Source organism: Arvicanthis niloticus, chromosome 9 (genome assembly GCF_011762505.2).
Source record: "Arvicanthis niloticus isolate mArvNil1 chromosome 9, mArvNil1.pat.X, whole genome shotgun sequence".
Taxonomy (NCBI): Eukaryota; Metazoa; Chordata; class Mammalia; order Rodentia; family Muridae; genus Arvicanthis; species Arvicanthis niloticus.
In genome coordinates this window covers 73,659,711-73,684,503 of record NC_047666.1, presented here as the reverse complement: position 1 = coordinate 73,684,503, position 24,793 = coordinate 73,659,711, and the positions used below count along the sequence as shown (strand labels likewise).

The 24,793-nt window shown below is 45.7% G+C and overlaps 2 protein-coding genes across 2 annotated transcripts; one reads left to right on the top strand and one right to left on the bottom strand.

The window, feature by feature from the left end:
* Positions 1 to 1,187: 1,187 nt before the first annotated feature.
* H2aj (H2A.J histone) lies at positions 1,188 to 1,728 on the bottom strand. Its single transcript, XM_034511540.2, has one exon. It carries the CDS (start codon positions 1,636 to 1,638, stop codon positions 1,249 to 1,251), a length of 390 nt encoding a protein of 129 aa, XP_034367431.1. The 5' UTR covers positions 1,639 to 1,728; the 3' UTR covers positions 1,188 to 1,248.
* A 3,427-nt stretch (positions 1,729 to 5,155) lies between these two features.
* H4c16 (H4 histone 16) lies at positions 5,156 to 6,745 on the top strand. The gene has a single exon (XM_076940697.1). It carries the CDS (start codon positions 5,188 to 5,190, stop codon positions 5,497 to 5,499), a length of 312 nt encoding a protein of 103 aa, XP_076796812.1. The 5' UTR covers positions 5,156 to 5,187; the 3' UTR covers positions 5,500 to 6,745.
* Positions 6,746 to 24,793: the final 18,048 nt, after the last annotated feature.

Below are 24,793 nucleotides of genomic sequence, written 5' to 3'. Positions count from 1 at the left end.
GAAGAGGAAGACTTGACTCTGACTCCCAGAAGAAAAAAAAAAAAAAAGAACCCAGAGTGAAACCTACCCTGGGATGGATTTTGTGGATCCTGTGGACAGAAGAATGGTTACTGAGCATGAAATAGTGGCCAACGGAAGAATCCCATTTCCAGGGCCCTGGTGTTCTTCTCTCTGTGTTCTTAACTCACATGACCCTTCCCTTCCTAACGGTGCCATCACAAAACTTAAAACAGTTATGGGAAATCAAGAAAGCAGATTCCAGGAAAGCTAACAGTCATCCTTAATACTGGAGAAGCAGCTGTTGTTATGAAGCTAAAACCCGAGGGGATGGTATATATATATATTTATATATATGCTAGCTATATAGATATCTATAGATATACATCTATATAGATAAAGGGAGGGGGAGAGAGGGAAGAGGGAGAGGGAGAGAGGGGAAGGGGGGAGGGAGGGGGAGAGAGGGAGGGAGAGAGAGAGAGAGAGAGAGAGAGAGAGAGAGAGAGAGAGACGGTCTAATATAATGTAGTTCAAGAATGAATGGCCTCAAACTCGCTACGTACCCACGAATGTCGTTCTACTTCCCAAATGCAGGAATTGCACCACCGTAAGCAGCAATAGAATCATTTTAAGACCTGTTAAACCTACAGTACTTAAGACTGAGGGCCCCGTTGTTACGCACCACCATTCAGAGAGCAAACTTCATGACTCACTTCCGTATTGCACAAGTTACTTCATTATAAAGAATAGTGAACACAAGCGTGTAAGGTGAAGATGGCTTGCATTCAGATCACGAATACCTAACATCTAATAGCTTAAAATACTACCTTAAATAACTAGCACCCACCAAGGATCCTAAGTTCTTGTCTTTTCCAAATAGCTCAACCTTTCTAAGTATGACCAGAGAGAAAACTTCCTGTTCACAGCTCGAAACACTTTCCTACCACTTTTCCCTGAGAAGGACTGCGGAGTTAGGTAAAGTCAATTCCAAAGTAGCCTCCCCGCACTGGCTCGGCTTCTCCTGCCCACTGTGATACAAGTGTGTGTGTGGGGGGGGAGGGAGCTCCCAACCCACCCGCTGGGTTCCTCCGGCTCGCACCCGGCCACACGTGTGGCCTGCGTCCCGCTCAAGTTTGGGACTTGTCCCCACCCGGCACCCCGTCGGTCCCGTGATTACACAGCTCTCCGGATTATTCGCTTTTCACCGACTTTATTGGCTGCGGACTGTGGCGGGCTCTGCACCCGTCGGGTTCACTTGCTCTTCACCTTCTGGCTCTCCGTCTTCTTGGGCAGCAGCACGGCCTGGATGTTGGGCAGGACGCCGCCCTGCGCGATCGTCACTTTGCCCAGCAGCTTGTTGAGCTCCTCGTCGTTGCGGATGGCCAGCTGCAGGTGGCGAGGGATGATGCGCGTCTTCTTGTTGTCCCGCGCCGCGTTGCCCGCCAGCTCCAGGATCTCGGCCGTCAGGTACTCCAGCACCGCAGCCAGGTACACCGGCGCTCCCGCGCCCACGCGCTCCGCGTAGTTGCCCTTGCGCAGCAGCCGGTGAACGCGGCCAACGGGGAACTGCAGCCCCGCGCGAGACGAGCGCGACTTGGCCTTGGCGCGCACCTTACCCCCCTGCTTGCCTCGTCCGGACATGCTCGACCCCGCGCCTGGAGCTCCAACACCGGCTCGCTCAGTTCCGGGACGCCGCGCGCCACTCCGGAACTTCCTCGCCAAACTACAGGGGGCTGCCGCCTGTGACAGGCAGGTGCCGCTCCCAATCAGCTAGCGCAAACAGAACCGCGCCCCGCCCGTCCAGATACCACCCAATCAAAAGCGCAAATTTCTAGTCCTAATTTACATAGTTCACAGGCATACTCAATCCGGTTGGAATTGACTGCCAGGATGTGGCGTTAACTGGGTGATTCGCGTCTGTAATCCCAGCATTTAGGGTAGTCGAGGCAGGATTACCAGAAGCCTAAAGTCAGTTGTAGTCATTCCAAGATCCACACCAGCTTAATAAGAATGAAGGTACGGAGGGAAGCAGGGGAAAAAGGGAGTTAAGCGAAACCATACTTGGTTCAAGTCAGTAATCCCAGCTCTTGGAGAAGGAGCTAAAGTAGGAGGATTACAAATACAAAGACAGCCTGGGCTACATTGTGAGTTATAGACGGAGCCAGGAAGTGAGACTTTATCTCAAAAAATAAAAATTATGGTAAGTGTTGGCATTTCTTCTAGGCTCCGCCCCTCTCTCCACGTGTTCATGGCCGGCCTCTTCCCCATCACTCCCTCTACCTTTCTCTGTCTCTACTACCCCCTCAACTCCCCTCCCGATGCCCTAAATAAGCTCCATTATACCATCCTATGGCTGGTACTTCAGGGGGAAGGGATGCCTCAGCATGGGTCCGCAGACCTCCCCCCGCCCCGCCGCCCCGCGTGCACCATACCACACCTCCACCAAACATTCCTGGCTATAAAACACAACAATAAGAGTATGGTGTTCAGTGCCTATAAACCCAGCCGATGCAGGAGGATGGAGAACTTGAATTGAGCCTGGGCTAAGAGAAAAGCTACCTGGAAACAATCAAAAACAAAAATGCCTGAGAAGAGCACCTCTGTCTCCCTATACCGAGTACTCAGGCAAATTAGAGGAACATCCCAGTTGGTAATTATCTGACTCCAGGGTTTGTGCCTGTGAGTGTCACAGCTCCTCCGGGTCAACTATACCTCCACTTGGCAAAAATTCTGCCCGGCTAGAACAGGGCCCACCAGCCCCTCCTTTACACCCACCTGGAGAGCGAGCTGCAAGAGGCTTTGTAGGTCTTCTGTTTGTTTTTGAGACTTTCTTTGTGTACCCCTGGCTGCACTGGAACTCACTATGTAGACCAGGCTGGCCTTGAACTTAGAGATCTGCCTGCCTCCCTACTGCAGGGATTAAAGTTGTGTGCAACCATCAGCCTGGGACAAAAGCTGGTTCTTTGGCCTGTCCTACCTACACCACATGAAGCTGGTCTCAGACAGTGTTGCTGCTCACGCGGACAGTTCCTTCCTTCCTAGGGTCTCACGGCTACAATCACAGACTAGGCTGGAATGCTGTCCTTGTGGATAGCATGAACGAATCTGATAGGCCAAAAGTTAACCTTACTTAGCTCGAGGGCTGTGTATGAGGAGAAGAACCGCTGGATTCCAGAGGTGAGGACGCTTTGCCTCGCTTGCCTGCTGGAGGTCTTCACTCGGTGTTTATCCCCCACTGGTTCACTCCCGTACTTCAGTTTACCACATTTCTGAAATTACACAACTAAGTGATGTCAAACAGTGATTAAATGTATTTTTGGTATTCAGTTAATTGAAAGATCACAAATTTACCTTCTCAGTATAATTGCAATTTCATTGAAATAACCATCACAGAACCAAGTGTAGTGGGGCCTGACTGTGATCTTAGTATAAAGGAGGTGTGAACAGGAGAGTCAAGGTTGTCATTAGCTACAGAGAGTTCCCACCTAGCCTGAGCTACATAGGATCCTGTCCCAAGATACAAAATATTAAACACACACACACACACACACACACACACACACACACACAAAGAAACCAACCCTGTTTATGTCTGTGTACATCTTTATTGTCTAGCACAATGCGCTAGCCTGAAGCTGAGGTCTCTCATATAGCCCTTTGGAGCTGAACAAAATATTGCCACCATCAAGGAGGTCATCCTGGAGACAACTTCTCAAAATCCTGGCTTTACCACCTAACAGCTGACTCTTATATACTATTTAATGTTCCTAGGCATTCCATAGGTTATATATACTAAGTCAATGCACATGGAAACCTCAGGTTGCAGTTTTAGAGAAGAAAGTTCTAGAATAACTTCTGTAAACCGTCTTAAATGTGTGCTTATATCATGGAAACCTCTCTTTATTTTCTTTTTTCTTTTCTCTCTTTGTTGTTGTTGCTTTTTTGTTTGTTTGTTTGTTTGACACAGTTTCACAAGTTTGAATAAGTATTCTGGCTGCAGATTTGTCCCTCATTTTGGTAAGAATTCTGAAGAGCAAAGGATTTAAAATAATGAGGTAAAATTTAATGAGTCGGGTTTCTTCCCTATCCAGCTATCCTAGAGCTCAACTAATCTCTAAGAGACGGAGGGAACAAATAAACTGTTTGAGTTTTGGAACTAATGGAAATTGTAAAGTACTATAAATTAAAAGTATAAATACAAAACTTTAGGAAACAGTTTTCCTGCTGGGACGGTTTCTTTTTAAGACTACAGATCAACAACAATTTGCTGAAATCCTTAATCCTCGATGTGTTTAGTGTTACCTGGGACAGCATTCTGAACCCTCCCTTAAACCCTGCTGTCTTTAAAAAGACAATAATAAACTTCAGGACAGTCCTCTTAGTCAGAGCCATGCTTCTGACTTCTGGTACTTTACAAGTCACTTGAATGGGGAGGAGGAGAAATGCATTTGAGTCTGTCTAGCCTAGGATGGCCTCCACACAGAGCCTAGATTACAGATGTGAGTCACCAGGTCTCTTAAATGCAAGCAATGAGGACCTCAGATCTAAATGACACGTTACAATAGTTCAGGTAAGTAACTATAGAAACAGTTGGCTGAGAAGCAAATACTAATGTGTTTGCAAAGGAGGAGAAGCAGAAAAATCCATACACTGCAGACAGTTGAAACCAGACAGGTAGTGGGAACTAAGATAATTTTCTTATCATGGTCACAAAAGAAAGGCATTAGAACACTTCTCCCATCCCCTCAAAAGACTCACACGCGAAAATGTAAATTGCTTTGGTATAAGATCCAGTAAGCTAGATTTCTATTGCTAGAAATAGAATTAAAGTTTCACATTAAAGTTGTGGAAGAACAAGCATGCTGCTTACAAAATACCGAATCAGCGCGCACTGAAGACAGCATGATACGCCGGTTTTATGTGTGCTAAAAAAGAGGAAAAATAAATTGTTGCCTTATATTGTTTAAACTTTCAAATATGCCAAGGGTTTCAGAAATTTAGAGAGGGAACACAAAGTGTTCTTTTAAGATCTTGGTAGACAGCGGGGCACAAAGAGCCAGAGGGTGGAGCCTAGAGCTCCGCCCACCCCTTGCTGTTTTCAAACAGGTCCGCTCCTAGGAAATATAAGCACTTGCTTGGCGCCAAGTTGCCATACCTTGTTCTTGGCTTCTTGCACTTCTCTCTGTGAAGATGTCGGGACGTGGAAAGGGCGGCAAAGGTCTAGGAAAAGGTGGCGCTAAGCGACACCGCAAGGTCCTTCGAGATAACATCCAGGGTATTACCAAGCCCGCTATCCGGCGGTTGGCTCGGCGCGGCGGCGTGAAGCGCATCTCGGGTCTCATCTACGAGGAGACTCGCGGCGTCCTCAAGGTTTTCCTTGAAAATGTGATCCGCGACGCTGTCACCTACACCGAGCACGCCAAGCGCAAGACGGTCACGGCCATGGACGTGGTGTACGCGCTCAAGCGCCAGGGCCGCACTCTCTACGGTTTCGGCGGCTGAGCTGCCCCGTGCCTAAGCCTCCCTTGGTCTGCTTCCCCATCCACAAAGGCCCTTTTCAGGGCCCCCAACGCATCAAGAGGGAGCTGTGGACACTTGCAGGTTTAACAGATTATGGTCTATGAGCGCTTAATAACCTTAGTATTGGCACGCTTTGTTCTATATGCAAATTGAGCTGCCTGGCTGCGCTTTCTCATTGGGGGACTCTGCGTGGTGGCTCCGCCCATCTGAAGGGAAGTGCTTGCGGAGCGTGGTCAGCCCGAGTGAATGATTTTTCTTGGGTGTCAAGCTGTTGAGTTGACGGGGCCACAGGGTGCTCGGCTGCGAGGGTCCCACTAGACGTCCTAGCATGCAGCCTCTGACGGACGCTCTTCAAGGGAAAGAAATTGGAGACCCATGTTCCTGTAGGGATAAAGTGGACCTGAATGAGGACTGGTGTGGAGGCTTGGAACCCCCACCATAAAGTCACTCTGCAGCATAAACTTGGTTTTCTCAGCTCTAGCTGTTTCCCTCTAAGCACGTGGATTTGGGGGGAAGGGGAGCACTCGGGTGGCTACCACTAAGTCTTTAGAGAGTTAAGTTACAACCCTTGCTGCTCCTTCAAAGGACTTGAATTCTATTCTCCGCACCCGGATGGGGTGTCACTCTGGATCCAGGAAGCCTTTTGACTTCCTTAGGCCCCTGGACTCGGGTCTGCTTACCTGATCTCCGTACACATAACTGAAAACAGTAATTTTGTTTTTCAAATTCCTAGTTTTTTACATCTGATGTTCACTGGTCTTGTCACTGGCTGGAGGAATAGGAGACATTCCTGCAGTTCCTGGAGTAGGAACCTGCCATTTCGTTACATATGGTTGTCTCGTGTTAAATGCTTTCTGAGTGGCAGGTACTTGGTGCCACCTTCAGTGGATGTACTTTTTTAAGTGTTGACATGACAACGAAGGATAAAAAATTGGAACCTGGATTTGAACTCGGTCCTGTTCGGTTTTGCACAACCTCATGTTATTATGTGCCATTGTTTTTGCCAGAGCCTCCTCTGTCCCTGTTTGACATTTTGAGTCTGAGCATACATGACACTGATATAAAGGTCATTAGTCTAGTGAACTCTTTTTTTTAAAGCAAGTGAAAAACGAGGTGCTTATTTTTCTGTCTTGAGAAATATTTCAGTTACAGTCATATGGTTTTTATTTTCTTATAAAGTCACATGTTCTGTCAAACTATTAAACACACAAAATGTAATGTTAACGGTTATCACCTCCCATTTTAACCTGAGTTTTGATTATTTGAAATAATCAAACATCTACAACTATTACTAGCAAAGAGAAATGAAATTAGAGTATCATTTATTGTTACACAAATAACAACAACAAAAGTATTTGTGCAGCCACTGTGGGAATCGGAATGGAAGTTTCTCAAAAGGCTTAAACTAGAAACTGCCATGTAATTCTGCCCAGATGGGAATTTACTTAGTGGAAAGGAAAACAGAAATCTCACGCCGACAAGAAGATGAATGGGGCAGAAATCACTATATTAAGCAAATCAGTCTCTGAGAGATGAAAACTGTGTTTTCTTCAGTGTAGAGTTAGTGTGTGTGTGTGTGTGCATGTGTTGTTGTGAGCGTTGTGTGTCCATGAGTATGTAGGTCATGAAACTACAAAGAGTATGCTAGTGGGGATGAAATACACACAACCAGAAAGCAGAGGCCACTTGAAGCCAGTTGACTAAGTGTGGGAAAGAACAAAACCAACCAGGCGCAAAGCAGGGAAAGATCATAGAATATAATAAATGTTCTGTGTCTGAAAACGCTGTAAGGAGGCGCATTCTTAGCATTTGTTACTTCTTTGTCACCTTTCATTCGAGATTGTCTTTGCTTGGAGGAAATCACGGCCATACAGTGCTCGGTGCTAAAGAAGTTGGATATTAATTAGAGTGTCTGAGTGGTCAGGCTTCAGACATGTTGTGTACGGGGAAAGGTGGTAACATGCTGTGGTATTAACGGGTTTGGAGGTTTGATTGCAGTCTTCGATTTTACTGTCTGGCCATTTTAAGAATGAATTATCGGCTTGAGAGAAGGCTCCGTGCCTAAGAGCACAGGCTGATTCTCTAAGGCCACAGTTTGGTTCCCAGTACCCGCAACAGACTCCTTACACGTGCCTGTGACTCCAGCTCCAGGGGAATCCAATGCTTTTCATCCCTAGGGCACCTGTACACACACACACACACACACACACACAATGGATCCACATTCAATATGAGGTCTTGAAGCGATGATCTCACATAATAAGGTACAGAGGTGTCCTGCAGCTGTGAGGATACCCTGACAACAAGCAAGCTGGGGGAGAAAGGTTTATTTCACTGACAATCTCAGCTTACGGTCCATTACCACAAAGCAGTTAAGCCAAGAGCTTTCTTTGCTCTCTCAGCCTGTGAGACGGTGGACCGCACACTCACCCACCTCAGGTAACCATCAAGACAATGTCTCTCCCACAGACTTACTCACAGCCAACCTGATTTAGACAATTCCTCAACTGAAACTCTTCCCTGGCTCTTCTAGGCAGTGTCAAATACTCATGGACCCTTTCATCTGGCAGCAATCAGCACGGGCCAGCCCCTGGTAAGAGGCTGACGGTCTCTTCAACCTGCACCGTAAGCTCAGCTTAGACTCCATTGCTCAGCCAGCACTGGGACTTGGACTTGTATGAAAGGGGACCCATCCAAGCCTTCCCCTTTCACTTTCTAATTCCTTACTAAATGAGGGCTTAAAGGTAGATATGAGCCTTCCCGCTCACCCACCCCATTCACATTCAGTGTGTGAATTTCAGAATCTATAGTCCTTTCCTTACAGAAATAAGTGCATGGTCTGTTCTCATTATTACCCTAAGGGCTATTCAGGGCTAGGGATGTAGCTCAGTGGTGAAACTCTTGTCTAGTATGTGTGAAGTTCTAGGTTCAATTCCCAGCAGAAACCAAAACTAAAATAAAGAGCGTTCAGCTTAGTGGATTAATTCAGCACCAATTCAATGGTGACTTGGAGTTCGTGTCTTTCACCTAAATCTCTTCTGCAAACAAATTAAAAAAAAAAAAAAAATTATCAGGCTGGAGAGATGGCTCAGTGGTTAAGAGCACTGGCTGCTCTACCAGAGATTACAATCTCCAGCAACCACACAGCCATCTGTAATGGGATCTGACGCCCCCTTCTGGCCTGCGAATGTATATGCAGCAGAGCACTCATACATTAAATGAATGAATAAACTGGAGCCTTTTTCAGCGTTAATGACCGGGACCCCCATAATCTGTGCAAGCGCTCTACCACACTGGCCCTTGCAGCTCTCTGTTTACTTTTTACTTATTTCTTCTGAGACAAGATCTAGCTGTAGCCCACCCAGTCCTCATCCTAATGATCTTCCTCCCTCTGCCTCTAAGATCTGGGATCGAGGGTGTTCACTACCACACGAATATTTTTACTTACTTATCTCTTTGCAAATTCTTTTTCTTTTCTTTCTTTCTTTCTTTTCTTTTTTTTTTCTTTTATTGTTTATTCTTGTTTGAAGTAGCAATATATGAACTCACGCATACAACATCCTTTCAACTGGACATTCTCCTGTTACACGTCTAGTGGATTTTTGTACTTGAATTTTAACTGCTTTTAACACAACAAATCATTTTATTTAGAACAGTCGGAAGGGTGTCGTAGCACACACCTTTAATCCCAGCACTCTGGAGGTAAGAGGCAGGTAGGCCTCAGGGGAGTTCGAGGCCAGCCTGGAACTACATGGCAAGTTTCAGGATAGCCTGGGCTATGGAGAGAAATTCCGTCTCAAAATAAACAAGCAAGCAAGATGACGCCGGACTTTGCCAGTTATATGGAGAACAAATGGGTATCTGGGAAAAGGGACTCCTAGGGAGGTGAGAAGGGCCAGGCAAGCTTTGAATGTAGGCCCTGAGGGATCCTGGACGTCCACTCGGTGTTTGATGCTTGAGGCTTGGCTTGAGGCTTGGAGTTTGACTGCGCAAGCGCAGGAAGAGCTTTCTGCCCCTCTGCCAGACGCAAAGGAAATGGCTCCTTTTGAGGGTGGAAAAGCCAGGTTCCTAAGGAATGCTGGCTTTTATGTGACTGCCAGAAGTCCTTCCATCGTCCTGCTTGACCTCATTTATAGACATACAGACTACTGGAGACCCAACAGTTTGGTAAGGAGCTTGTTTCACGTGGGTGGGGCCCAGAAGAGCAAAACATCCAAGTTTAGTTTTTAAAATCCATTTATTTTACAACGTACATAATGAAAACGAGCAACCCCCTGCTGCACCTTGTGCTCCTCAAACATCTGCTCTGCAGACACCAGTGACTGACTGAGTCACACAGTATTCATTATTCCCCTCACAGATTTTTTTTTTCTTTGTCCGTGAAAGGTAGCTACTTTCGGTTTTGCATCCTTAGCCCTCCTGATGCCCGTTTTGAACTGACTTTCAAGTAATGCAGCTCTCCCTTGAATTCACTGTGATAATACCAATACCTGGCCTCTGTTGTGAGCCAGCTGACGAGCTATTCACCTCACTGTACCTTTGGTCACTTCGTAACCCAGTTCCTCTCTCTGACTTGTGGTAAGCACTTTAAGGACAGCTAAGCACTGTGCTAAGTACCCAGCACTGTGCTAAGTACCCAGCACTGTGTCGAGCATATTGTCTGCTTTGCTGTGGCCCTCACAACAGCCTCACAAAATAACCTTGTTATCCACAAGGATAACAAGTGTCATTCACATATATGTGACATAGGACATAAAGCTGGCACAGAAGCCTCCATTTAAACTCAAAGTAGTTAATTCGCAATTCAATTAGCTCCTACTGTCACAGAAGAAAATATGTTTTTAAAGTAAGTGATTATTAAGTTGCATTGACCAATTTTCTTTTAAATCAGTTAATGCTTTGTGTGAACACAGCCTTAAACTAGCCCAGAACCTGCTGCTCGGCAGAAATAAAACACCAAGATGTGAGGCACATATGTAATTTCAAATTTTTAGTACTGTGATGAGAAAGTTGAAAAATAAAAAAGTAAAATGTTTAAAAACAAAAAAGTGTAATTAATGTTAATGAAATATTTTGTGTGGCCCAGTATGTCAAAAATATTAGTATAACCAACAGAAAAGTTATTGAGGTATAATATTTTATATTCTTTTGAACTGAGCTTTTGGCGTTAGATGTGTATTTTACACTCACTAACAACAAAATATTCTTTTGAGTTTGTTTGATCTACTTAAAGTCATCGAGTCTGCAACTGGAATAGCCTCCCATGTCAAGTAGCCTATAGGCATACTGTAAAAACGTGTACTACCTGAATAAAGCACCCAAAACTATTTTCTTAGACTATGATCGTATAGTGACAAACATTATATTTTGAAAAATAATTTATTTCACTGGAAATAACAGCATAACGCTCCGTCCATTCACATTAAATAATTCAGTATTCTCAACACTGAATTCAGTGGTGTGTTATTCTGTTACTTGAAAGTTGATTCCAAATTTACCAGTATCAGGGCACCAAAGAAAGGAACAAAGAAGAAAAGAAGGAAGAGGAAACATGGCTGCTCTTACTTATGCTGGAGGAGGAGATTCATTGAAGATACAAGGGAGAAGGTAATTAGAGGCAGGGACCTCTGAGAAAGTCCAAAATGGCCAAGACCAGCCTGAGCTGTGCCATGTGGGAGGGGGAGGGGAAAAGAGGAGAGAGAGGGGAACCAGGTGCAGCAGCCAGGAGTCCTGAAGGTACCAAAGGTGTGGACAACCAAAATGGTTGGATTATCTAGGGAAGAACAGCCCTGTCCCCTGGGCTGGAGAGTTCAGGGTGGCAGGTGAGGCATGCCAGCCAGGAGAGCCTTGTAACAGCTAGAGACAGAGGAATGCAGGAGTTAAATAGACACCTCAGCCATTTGTCCCAGGGTTTGGAACCTAACAGAAAGAAGGCTCAACGCTAAGAACACTTGATGCTCTTGTGGGCGACATGGATCCCAGCTCCCAACTGCCTGTAACTGACAACACTCCTCAATTTTCTCTTGCCGTGTTCATAGCCAATCTATATTTTGTAAATCACAATGAAAGCTTCTTCTTATTAGTTCATGTTGAATAATATGTGAAAAAAAAAACTTGTATTATTTAGACTTACTTCATTTCTAACTCAAGTTCTTGTCTCTGTGTGGCTAGGTCACATACAAAGACAAAGCCTGTCTGGTGGCTTCCAATTTCTCTTCCTTATACATGGTGCGTTACAGCAGGAAGAAATGTAAATCAGAATGTTGATTTTTATCTTTGAATTGTGAATGTTTGCCAGACATCTCCCAACCCTTTTTTTGGTTTTGTTTTTCACCCGGAGACAGGATTTCTCTGTGTAATTCAGGGATCCATCTGCCTCTGCCTCTCTGCCTCTGCCTCTGCCTCTCTGTCTCTCTGTCTGCCTCTCTGCCTCTGCCTCTCTCTGCCTCTGCCTCTGCCTCTGCCTCTGCCTCTGCCTCTGCCTCTGCCTCTGCCTCTGCCTCTGCCTCTGCCTCTGCCTCTGCCTCTCTGTCTCTCTGTCTCTCTGTCTCTCTGTCTCTCTGTCTCTCTGTCTCTCTGTCTCTCTGTCTCTCTGTCTGCCTCTCTGCCTCTCTGCCTCTCTGCCTCTACCTCTCTCTGCCTCTGCCTCTCTGTCTACCTCTCTGCCTATCTCTCTCTCTCTGCCTCTCTGCCTCTCTCTCTGCTCCTTTCTCTCTGTCTCTGCCTCTCTGTCTGCCTCTCTGCCTCTTTCTCTCTCTGCCTCTCTCTCTGCCCCTCTGCCCCTCTGCCCCTCTGCCCCTCTGCCCCTCTGCCCCTCTGCCCCTCTGCCCCTCTGCCCCTCTGCCCCTCTGCCCCTCTGCCTCTGCAAGTGCTGGGATCAAAGGCACCACCACTGCTGCCTCTGCTGTCTTCATCACCAGCTTATCAAGTTAAAAGTTTAGGAAATCTTTGTGTAGCTTTCCAACATTGGGCATGAGCCAAGATAATTTTTTTCTAATTTTTGGAACAACTTCATTTTTCCATGATTCAGAATATTCGCACATGTTCACTCAAAGTTTTTTAATTTATAATATGGTATTTGTTCCCTCTCTGGAATGAGTACATGTCTGTTCATGTTGCCCCAGGAAATGACAAAATAGAGCCTCGAGTCTAGCGGAAGAGTGTGTGCTCACAAAGTGAAGGAAAATCATGGAGACAGCAGATTTTGTTCTTGAGAACCATCTTAAAGGAAAGCAACTGACGTTCATAGGTTTTGACAAAACACATGAGTTTTATCCTACTAAATGGCATTTATTTACGTTGTATTTTAAATCAGTTTGTATGTTTTCTTTCACCGAGATAAATGTTTTTTTCTTGATATATTGAATGCTTTTATTCTAGAAGCCATGAAACTAAACAATGCGTTCTTTTCATCTAGAGTTTTGTTAGTGACAAAGGCAATGTGAAAAAGCAGAACCTGGAGAGATGGCTCAGCAGTTAAGAGCACTGGCTGCTCTTCCAGTGAACCTGGGCTCAAGTCTCAGTAGCCATACGGTGGCCACAGCTGTCTGTAATTCCAGTTTTAGGGAATCTTCTTGCTGATACAGAAAGTAGGCACATGTGGTACACAGATACACAAGCAGGCAAAATACCTATAAACATAAAATAGTGAAATTTTTTTGTTTTTGCTTTTCGAGACAGGGTTTCTCTGTGTATCCCTGGCTGTCCTGGAACTCACTCTGTAGACCAGGCTGGCCTCTGCCTCCCAAGTGCTGGGACTAAAGGTGTGTGCCACCACTGCCCCATTTTGTAAAAATTTTTAAAATAAATCTTAAAACTAATTTATCTCACATTACAGATTTTGCCATGACTAGTAAGTTTTATAAAACACTTAGACTATCTTTGGCTCTTGGTAAATACTGTATTTTCTGGTTATCATATTAATAAAATAGCAAGCTACTTGGAGTCTTAGGAAGAGTAGCAATTTGATTTAGTATTTTTTAAATGTCTTAATTAGGGTTTTACTCCTGGGACAAGGCATGGCCAAAGCAACTCTTATAAAGGAAATCATTTAATTGGGGCTGGCTTACAGGTTCAGAGGTTCAGTCCATTACCATCATGGCGGGAAGCATGGCAGTGTGCAAACAGACACGGTGTTGAAGGAGCCATGAGTTCTACATCTTGGTCCGAAGGCAATCAGGAGGAGACTTTCACAGACAGCCAGGAGGAGGGTCTGGTTCGACACTGGGCAGAGATTGAGCATAGAGACCTCAATGTCAACCCCCACAGTGGCACACTTCTTCCAACAAGGCCACACCTACTTTAACAAGGCCACACCTCCTCCAACAAGGCCACATTTCCTAATAGTGCCACTCCCCAGGAGCCAAACACTGAAAGGCATGAGCCTATGGTGGCCTTTCCTATGCAAACCACCACAGTGTCTGTCGGCCATCGTGTGGGAATGAGCTGTGAGAGACAGAAGCTGAAGTGAGCAGAGCAGGGAGGAGGCTCTGACAGCATCCTGGGTGAGGGAGAGTGGTGTGGACTACTGAAATGACAGCAATAAAGAGAGGATGAAACTTTCAGATGTGCTCCGTCTGCAGAGCCACCCAGCACCCTGACCAAAAGTAATGCAGGGACGGAACGGGTTTATTTGACTTGTATTTCTAGGTCACCATTCATCATTCAGATAGATGTCAGGGCAGGAATCCAAGCAGAAACTGAGGCAGAAACCACAGAGAAATGCTGCTCACTGACTTCTCTCTCGGGTTTGTGCTCAGTTAGATTTCTTATGCAGCCCTGGACCACCTGCCTAGGGATGGTGCCGCCCACAGTTGCTGGTCCCTCCTACATCAACTGACAATCAAGATGATTCCACACAGATGTGGCCACAGGCCAATCTGATCTAAGCAGTTTCTGAGTGGAGGCTTTCCTCTCAGATAATGCTAGGCTGTGTCAAGCTGACAGTTAAAGCTAACTAAAACAGATAGTGAAGGTTGGAGAGGGAGAAAGGGTGAGCAGGCTAGGGCCCTGATCTAGGCATGCTCAGTTTGAACTTCAGTTCCACATCCCCCACAGAGATGTCACAACACATCAGATTCCTTTTTGGTTGTTGTTATTACATTGGTTTTAAGAATTATTTTTATTATTCTATGTGTATGGGTATTTTTGTTTTGCCGATATAGATAGAGATGTAGATAGATAGATAGATAGATAGATAGATAGATAGATAGATAGATAGATAGATAGATAGATATCTGTGCACCATGTACATGCAGTGCCCACAGAGGCTAGAAGAGAGCATTTGATCCCCTGGACTGGAGTTACAGACTGTTGAGAGCTGCCTTGTAGGTTTGGATTCTTGAACACAGAGTTCAGGAAGAGACCATAAGGTTCAGGATGTAAACTTGAGATCATTATATTTGGGGACATCGGTGCTGCTGTGTGTAGACAGAGTGACGTGTGCCAACGCAGGTTTGTTCCTCATGACACACTGAACTGTGGACTACATCCTGTTTCCTATAAAATACATGAATGATGATCAAATACCATAACTTGGAAAGACAAGTCAAGTCAGCATTGTGGCCGTTAGACCTGCCATTTTTATACTACATTTTCTGCCTCTGCGGCTTTCTTGATGACTAAACATAAAATTTTTAATTACATTTTATTCACTCATAGAGAATATGAATATGCAGAATCACATTGTGTGTGTGTGTGTGTGTGTGTGTGTGTGTGTGTGTGTGTGTGTGTTGGTTAGAGGATAACTTGATGGTTTGTTTTCTCTCCCCACCTATTGGGCTTAGTATTAAGGGCTATTACTGGCTGAGCGATCTCACCAGCTCTAGGATTTTTTTTTTTTTTAACTCATATACCTGTTTCTTCTTCTTTTTAAAGATATATTTAGTTTTTGAATATATATCATGCCCCAGTGTAGAGATGCCTGTAGCAGCCAGCGATGTCACATCCCTCTGGAGCCGGATGTACCGGTGGCTGTAAGCTGCCTGGCATGGGTGCTGGGATCCGAACTCAGGTCCTTTGTAAGAGCAGCCTGTGGTCCTAACTGCCTAGCCTTCTCCCTCCAACCCCCATCGTCTTTTCTTGAGTAAGACTGAACTCTCTTCCCACCGTCTTCTCACACAGGCGCTGAAATTTCCTTACAACTTTCAGCTAAATCCGTTTCAGCTTCAACACACTTGGAGCTCCAATTCAAGAAGAAATGACTGTGCACACAGGAAGGAGAAATTAATTCTGCTGCTTAAAGGATAGTAACACAATGGGGCTGGGGTGTGGCTCGGTGTGTACACTGCTTCCCATGATGCTGGAAGCCTGGGTTCCATCCTCAGCACCTGTAAGCCAGGCGTGGAGTGACAAACCTGTAATTCCAGCACTCTGCAAAGACAGAAGCTATAGGAACAGATGTTCAAGATCAGTCTTAGCCAGCCTGAACTACACGAGACCCATCTCCAAGGGGGGGGGGGTGATTTGTTGGACTTCTCCTAGGCACCAAGTACCTCATAATACTGTGTTTCAACTGAGTAAACACAAACTTCCTCACCTGAGAGCCAATATTTGTTGTGGTATTCGTAACTCATCTCCATTAGTGGCTCTGGTATTTGTACAAGTTACTCAGCATGTCTTGAAGATCCACCAATAATAATCCTACTTACACTGTTCCGCTGTGGCCCATTGAGCAGGAGAATCTGCAGAGGAGGCCAGTCCCACAGTGGACAAGCATCGAACCATTGGTGCTAGGCTGTAGTCCTCCTTGCATGCTGCCTCAGCTTGTCCAGTTCTGGGGACACTCAAAGTGACAAAGCAGGATGGTAATCTTTGACCAAGCGGAGCTGGGATCATCACCTATGTGTGGTGTGGCATGTTAGGTGCAAAGATATCTATAGTTTAATAAACACCAAGTGCTCTGTCGGGCCTTTCATTCACAGTAGTTGTTCTTGTTGTTTAAATTCCAGGCTTTGTCTCCCCCTGGACTGCAGCATGCATCTGCAGGGTTGCACTAGAGACAGAATTGGTTAACGTGACAAGTGAATGCTGTTCAGTGTTTGGGCTGTCTCCCTGGGAAACGGTGAATTGCCTCCAAGGTGGTGCCTCAGCCTCCGATAAGTGGCTTCTCTTTGAGTAAATCCCATTAACCAATTGGCACACCTGCTCACGTCCAAACTCCAGCACCAGTTGTGGCTAGTATTAAGCTGTCGAATGTGCTAGAGTAGAGAGTAGATTCTCACTGGGAAGCAGAGAACTGAGCCCTGGCCACTTTAGGCCACCTGCCACAGTTCATATGCTCAGCAAACACCAAATACAGTCCTAGCCCCATACCAGACGTTGCCTTTATTAAGAACATCAAGATGCTTTCTGGAACTCCAAAGAGTACCTATTGTCTCGAGTTGTGTCATGCCATTCTGATGCTTTTCCTGTATTTCCAGACACTGTCCAAGAACACATCAATAGACAAAGCCCCATAATACCTTTGTTGACTCCAGAGAATCTGCCATGCTTCTTAACTGTTCTCTTAAGGTATTGCTTTAGTAACTCTGAGAAAGTAATCCTTCAAGGCACTGCAGGAGACAAGAGCTAAGTAAAGTAAACTATGTCAATGAAGTCACACCCCCAGCCCCGTTTCCTTCCATTATGTTTGATGTCAAATAATAGGACTACTTGCAAGACCCAGGGGTCTTTATTACAACTAAATGACATCATGGCTGTCTTCAACTTACGTCTGCCACAGTCTATTAACAGTCTATTAACAGTCAGCTGATTGCCGGGCGGTGGTGGCCCACGCCTTTAATCCCAGCACTTGGGAGGCAGAGGTAGGTGGATTTCTGAGTTCAAGGCCAGCCTGGTCTACAAAGTGAGTTCCAGGACAGCCAGGACTACATAGAGAAACCCTGTCTCAAAAAACAAAACAAACAAATAAACAACAACAACAAAAAAAAACCCCAGTCAGCTGAGTAGAGAGGAGGCCATCCAACAGAAGCAGGAGCACAGCACACTTCAGGGTGACCCAGGGCAGGTGCACTGGCTTCTGCTCTGCCAAGGCATGCATGGATGCTGTACAAGATGGAACTAGCAAGAGGAGGCAGACTGCTCACAGGTTACACAGAGGCTTTTCTTAGAATGAAGGAGAGGGAGAATCCAGGAACCAGGCCACCAGTGGACAGAGAGAAGCCTTTCATCTTGAAACATCATAGGCCGAGGGCTGTGCTTAGGTGCACAATGCTGGCCAGTGAGAAGGTTTAGTGGTTCACCCTTTGCTATTGATTCAGACAAGGCTTCTCCATTTCATTCCAGACTCGTCAGAATTCTACCAGTCATCTTCAATAGATTTTTATTAAGTCACTGAAGTCTTTGTTTTAAAAAAAAAATCCATGTGTTTTTTATTGTTTATTAATATCTTAGCATACAAAAACAATGGGTTTCATTATGGTAGTTGCTATATCATCTACCTATTTATCATTTATCTATTTGTCTTATCTATCATCTATCTATCATCTATCTGTCTACCATGCATCCATCTACTCTCATCTATCATATGTCTATCATCTATTTGTCTGTCTATCATCTGTCTATCATCTGTCCATTATGTATCCATATATCTACTATCATCTGTCTGTCTGTCTGCCTGTCTATCATGTATCCATCTATCTACTATCATCTGTCTCTCGTCTGTCTGTCTTCCTGTGCATACATTTACACCTCATTCTCTGGTAACCATGTTAACCCCACAGTCTTCTCTTAGCATGTCTTCTCCTCTTCTATTCTCAGCAGTTCAAATCCTTGAATGTATTGTTACAGTTGCTATGTTGCTTTCCTGTGTTATTTTGATACAGTGTCTCACATTGCAACCCAGTCTAGCCTAGAACTCACTGTAGCCCAGGCTGGTGTAGCTCTTGTAACAGTATCCTGCCTCAGCCATCCAAGTGCTAGGAAACCTTGCCAGGCTTCAAACGTTCAAAGTCATGTCACCCTGATGGCTTCCAACTTGCAGCTGCTGCCTCTGTAGATCACTCAGCATCCTGTCGCTGTCTGTGGTCCAAAAGCAGGCTCAGGTGTGGGCATCTTTCCATATTCCTATAAACTAGGCACATGCTACAAGACGCAGATGTGACGGTTTAGGGGCTGTTTGAAGTTGCTATGTGATTGGTTTAAATACAACCGCCACAATGGTAGATTTGTTTATTTTGCTATGCAGCAGCACAGACCCACCACAGGGCCCTCAAGACCTACATCTGTTCACAGAAATAGACCGCACTTCCTGAAAGAAATGCAAGTGAGTTCTTGTTCATTTCGCACGTCCTTGCTCTTTAGTCAGAAACCTTAGGCCAGCAGCTTTCCCCTGACCAGTTCTGTCTGGGCAGGTTCCAGCCTCTCGCTATTTTGCTGTTCTCTTCTTCCTTCTCCTCCCTCTGCCTCGGTAGTCTTGGGGGTTCTTAATTTTCCTTCTTTTGTTACATAAAAATTATATGTCTGTATATCTAATTTGAAAAGTTTGCTTGTCCAGCCCAGGTGTCATGGCACATACTTGTAATCCCAGCACTTGAAAGGTAGGGGCAGGGCGATCAGGACGTTAAAGCTGTCCTCAGCTACACAGGGAGCTGAGGGAAACCTCAACTACATTAGATCCTGACTCACTACTACCCAAGAAAGAAAGACAGGTAGACAGACAGAAAGAGGAAAAGGGGAGAAGGAAGAAGGAAGATTCTTATCTAAACCCAAACTGGTATTAGACTTTCCTATGTAAATAGTATATAAAAATAAAGTATTTCCTTCACAGAAAAAAAAAAAAAAGAATTTGTTGATTCAGGAAATGAAGAAGGGCAGGAGGGCTCATGTTTGTAATCTGAGTACTGGGAAAGCTGAGGCAGAAGGATCTCAATTTCAAAGCCTGCCTGGGCTGCAGAGTGAGTTCAGGTCCAGTCTGGGAAAGTTCAAGACCTGTCTTAAATTGTAATATTTGAAGGGCCTAAAAGGGTTCGGGGCATAGCTCAGTGACAGAGTGCTTGACTAGCTTGTAAGGCCTGGTGCTCAAACCTCAGTCTTACAGATGAGGTTTGAATAAATAAATAAATAAATAAATAAATAAATAAATAAATAAATGAGAGAAAGAATGAAGCGAGGAAATTTGAGTGTAGAGGGAGCCTGCTGATACAATGTACATGGAAGGAACAAAAAATCTATGTATCACCTAGCAACAAGTAGTTATTGCCCATCATGCTGGAACGAAGAAGAATGGCCCCATACACTCATGTGTTTGAATGCTTTGCCCACAGGCAACGGCACTTTTGTTGGAGGAGGTGTGACCTTGTTGGAGGAAGGGTGACACTGTGGGGGTGGGCTTTGAGGTATCCTAATGTTCAAGCTCTGACCAGCGTGGAATTCCAAGCTCTTCCTGGCTGACTTCGCATCCACATGCAGAACTCTCAGCTCCTCCAGCACCATGTCTGCCTGCATGCTGCCATGCTTCCTGCTGTGATGACAATGGACTAAACATCTGAAACTGCAAGCCAGCCCCAATTAAATGTTGCATTTATAAGAGTTGCGTTGGTCATGGTGTCTGTTCACAACAATAAAACCCTAACTAAGACATCCGTTGTGGCTAGCCTGTGAGTCTATCAGGTAAACAGCTAAGAGGCTCTCGTCTGATGCTCCCTTCTGCAGACTCAGAGCAGAGTCTCTTATTTGGTGCTCACCACCAAGTTTTCAGGTTTCCGTTTCCTTATTCTTTGGCAAAATTTCATTTCAGATCTCATGCTTGTACCCATGCTGAGATAAGGAGACAGGAAGTGACGATTCTGGACTGAACAACTGTGTCCTTCCAGGTGCACAGACAGGGGGGCCATTGTAGCAGAAAGCATGTAAGCTCCCACCCTCCCTTCTGTTGCAACTCTTAGCGCAACTGGCCTCCCTATATTATGGCCTTCCTGTTAATAGTTTTACAACATAGAGGCTTCCTGCCTCAAGAAGTGAGAAAAACAATGGACTAATAAGGGGGAAAAAAAACCCAGTAACTCTTCAACTGTCACTCCCAGCAGAGATGCTTACATTCTTAAGATGACTGCATGCTTTCTACAGCCTGGGTTCATTTTCCTGACATCTACCAAAACTATGACATCGTTTTGCTACTATGACAGTAACCGACAGATGCGACCTAAAGGTCACCTGTGTGCATGGGGGGTTGGAGGAGAGGAGGAATGGGAGGAATGCTGGTGAGGGGTAGTTGTTATTTGGCTTGTGGTTTGAAGGTATAATCCATCACAGTGGGGAAGGTGTGCCACAAAGAAGAGCTCCAGGTGGAATACCAGGAGCTGGTCAGACTGCATCAGCACTCAGGAATCACACATCACACAGAGGGACCATACCAGTTCTCCGCCTGCTTTTCTCCTTTTCCTTCTATCTCATGGAGGGTACCACTCACTCTGAAGGCAGGCCTTCCCTGCTCTGTTATTGCTCTCTGGACACACCCTCACAGCTGCTCCCAGATATCTGTCACCATGGTGATTCTACATCCTCCCAACCCCACCCCAGCAAGTCAACAATGAAGATCAACCATCACAAGTCCAGGCAGGCCTTGCCAACTCATCATTTTACATCATAATATTCAACTCTCAACCCTAAGGTTTCAGGATCATACAATGCAAGATGAGAGAATGTATGTCTAAATGCCTTAATAGTACCAGAATTGTTCAAAAGCCCCCAAATCTCTTGTGAGATTCATGGCAAGCTCTTATCTATAAACCCGTATAAAATTAAGCAATAGGTTACATCTTCCAGTACTCAATAAGACAATTAAACATTCCCATTACAGAAAGTGTAGCAAGGAAATACGTTGCCAAAGCATAATAAAACCCAGCAGAACACCAAATCGTCTATCTCCGTGACCTGTCATCCATTGTCTTAGGGTGTCTATTCCTGCACAAACATCGTGACCAAGAAGCAAGTTGGGGAGGAAAGGGTTTATTCAGCTTACATTTCCATGTTGCTGTTCATCACCAAAGGAAGTCAGGACTGGAACTCACACAGGGCAGGAACTTAGAGGCAGGAGCTGACGCAGAGGCCATGGAGGGATGTTATTTACTGGCTTGCTTCCCCTGGCTCACTCAGTCTGCTTTCTTATAGAACCCAGGACTACCAGCCCAGGGATGGTACCACCCACAATGGGCTGGGCCCTCCAACCCTTCATCATGAATTGAGAAAATGCCTTACAGCTGGATCTTATGGAGGCATTTCCTCAAGGGAGGCTCCTTTCTCTGTGATAACTCCAGCTTGTGTCAAGTTGAGACACAAAACCAGCCAGTACATCCATGGAATCATCTGGACTCCAAAAGCCTTGGGTAGCCATGTCCCTGCAGTTGCTGTGACATCTCCAACACATCAGCAGCTGTTCTCAGCAGACATCCCACAGTGCTGACGCTCACAAGACCCTGAGAGTCTCAGGTGCAACTCTGGCTTCACAGTTTAGTTTCAGGTACTGGACTCTCAGAGTCCAGTGGATATGGATATCTAACCATATCTCATATTGCTTGCCCTCAGAGGTTTTCTAGAACCTTGGTTCAAGCTTCTATAACCTCCTTAATCTTACATCTTTCATGCCTGTAAAGCCAATACCAAGTAAACGATGCTGCCAGCCTGAGATGTAGCCTGGGCCCTTGAGCCACAGCTCAAGGAACATCCTCTATGTTCCTTCAAGGCTTGACCCTGGGAAAACATTTCTCTAGCTGTCCATTTTGGAGCAGCGTACCCATCTGGTGGTAGTCTCAGCTGATACTTGTCGTGCCCCGCTAGATCAGCAAGGAAGATGAGACAAACCGGATCCTTCTCAACAGCCTTTATTGTAGAAGCACTTTTTTAGATTTCAGGGAGAGCCTTTGAATGCCTAGAACAGGCTACTTATATACCCCCAGCCCTGGGCGGGGAGAAGCACGTGGAGGTGTATGATTGGTCCAATTGCAGTGCTTCATTAGCATACCACATCAGCACACCCCACCCGGGAGGGGGTGATTGGTCAGAATATGGTACCTAATTAGCATACTCCATTAGGGAGGGGTTGGAGCCAAATTACTACCAGAAGCCTAAGCAGGTGCCATCTTGGCCAGCCACGTCAGATCTGCTGGTGCGCCGAGTCAAAGCAGCAGCGCTGTTTTAGTCAGCCGTCAGATCTGAGGCCTACAGATACTCTCCTCTTTCAAATGAATTTGAATACAAGCTGGGGTCATCAGTAGGTGGGGTCTCAGACTCGGCTGTCTTACCGATTGTTCCCATGCAGAGCTGGAACAATCCTTTTATCCACTCTAATCCCTTTAACAAGTATAGTTGCTTTACTTGAGCCTCTCTTGTCTGCATCTTTAAGCCTACTCATATCCCCACCTTCATCCATGGTACATTTTTCAAAGTTTCTGTTCCGTCTTACTATAATTCTAAATAATAACCGTGCCACAACCTGATGTTACAATGTGTTGAAATCTCCTCCACCAAACCGCTTGGTCCCTTGCTTTTGAATTCAGCCTTACTCAGGATTTACCCCAGGACACTGGCAGAATAAGGCCAGATTCTTCTCCAAAACAGAGCATACATAAATGGCTTCTGGCCTCAATGACCGTCTTTTCCCCCTTGAAACTTCATGAGCCAGGTTTCTACTGTCTGTGCACATCTCCACATTCTGCTCTTCCAGACTCCCACCAAAAGGCTCTTTAAAGTGTTCTTAGCCTACACGTGCAAACTCTCCCACATCCCATCCACTGATCAGTTCTTAGAGCCTAAGAACCACCTGGTCAGGTTTACCATAGCCATGACCCTCCTTTTAATACCAAGTATTACTTATGTAGTACTGAACTACTTACGGTCTCATTGCTGGGACACAATATTGAATAGAAGCAGCTTCAGGAAGGAAGGCTTTATTGGCTTGTAGACTGAAGGCACAGCCCATCAAAGGGCAGAGGTATGGTGGTGAGAACAGCTTTAGCTGTAGCCAAGAGGAGGAGGGGTTTGGTCACACTGTGTCCATAGTCAGGAAACAGCAGAACTGGTGCTGCCGACCCACTTGGTTTCTCCTTTTCATTCACCCTGGGACCCCAGAAACCCACTTTCAAAGTGGGTTTCAAACCTTTCTGGAAGTGCCCTCTCTGTAGTCTGTCTCCTAAGTGATTCTAATTCCTACCGAGTTAATAGTCAAAACTGACCCTCACACCGACTGAGTACCATGTTCACCATCCATCACCCAGCATGACCCGTTGTGGTGGTTTGAATGTGCTTGGCCCAGGGAATGGCAGTATTAGAAGGTGTGGCCTTGTTGGAGTAGGTCTGGACTTTGTTGGGGGAAGTGTGTCACTTTGGGGGTAGGCTTGGAGACCCTCCTCCTTGCTGCCTGAAGACAGCCTTCTCCTGGTTGCCTTAGGAACAAGATGTAGAACTCTGACTTCCTCCAGTACCATGTCTGCTTGGATGCAGCCATGCTTCCCACCATGATGATAATGAACTGAACATCTGAAACTAAACCAGCCCCAATTAAATGTTGTCTTTCATAAAAGTTGCCTTGGTCATGGTGTCTCTTCACAGCAATAAAACCCAAATAAGACACCCACCCTGCCCTGTAAAATAACCACAACAGCATCCTCTTCAATAGAAGCTGAGCCTTGTAAGGCCTGGAAACCCACATACTACCTCAGGACCACTAGGGACTGATAAATTTGGATGAATCAGTAGAGGCTGAGAAATTGTTTTGAGTCTGTTTGAACCCTGAAAAATGCTGTCTTGCTAGAGAATCTGCACTTGGTGCTGCACGAGAGCTTTGTAGCTGCACCATCCTTGGTCCTAAGACACTCCTGGCAAACTTGGGTTGGGTTGTAGTGTGTCCCACATCTGTCCTCCCCCCGCCGCCCATGGGGCTAGGGCCACTCAGAGAGGCAGGACGTGGGAAGTGTGACTGTGTTCATTCCACACCAGCGCCAGGCAGGCATCTGGCTATGTGAAGCCACAGGACCCCACTTTGGGAGTGGGGAGTGCAGTCTGAGGTCTTGAGGGGATCCTGAGCTAGCTCGCCTGGTTTTCAGGCTCTTGGGCACCCAGGCGGGAGCTGAGAACAAAGTGGGGGCATACAGGCTGGATTGGCCCGTGGCCAAAGGGGGAGAAAGGGCGAGAGATTGCAGCTGTGTCTCGCTTGGCTTGCTTGGGTTGGTGGTCTCTGTGGCTGGGAGTTCAGAGAGGTCTTCTACAGAAGATTAGGCAGCAGCTCTGTAGACAAAGACCTGCTCCACTGTTCCCCACGGTGGGTCCCGAAGAAGAGAAA

What these genes read in the sequence shown, in the direction of transcription:
- H2aj (XM_034511540.2), bottom strand. Translation starts at nt 1,638, where the DNA reads ATGTCCGGACGAGGCAAGCAGGGGGGTAAGGTGCGCGCCAAGGCCAAG.
- H4c16 (XM_076940697.1), top strand. Translation starts at nt 5,188, where the DNA reads ATGTCGGGACGTGGAAAGGGCGGCAAAGGTCTAGGAAAAGGTGGCGCT.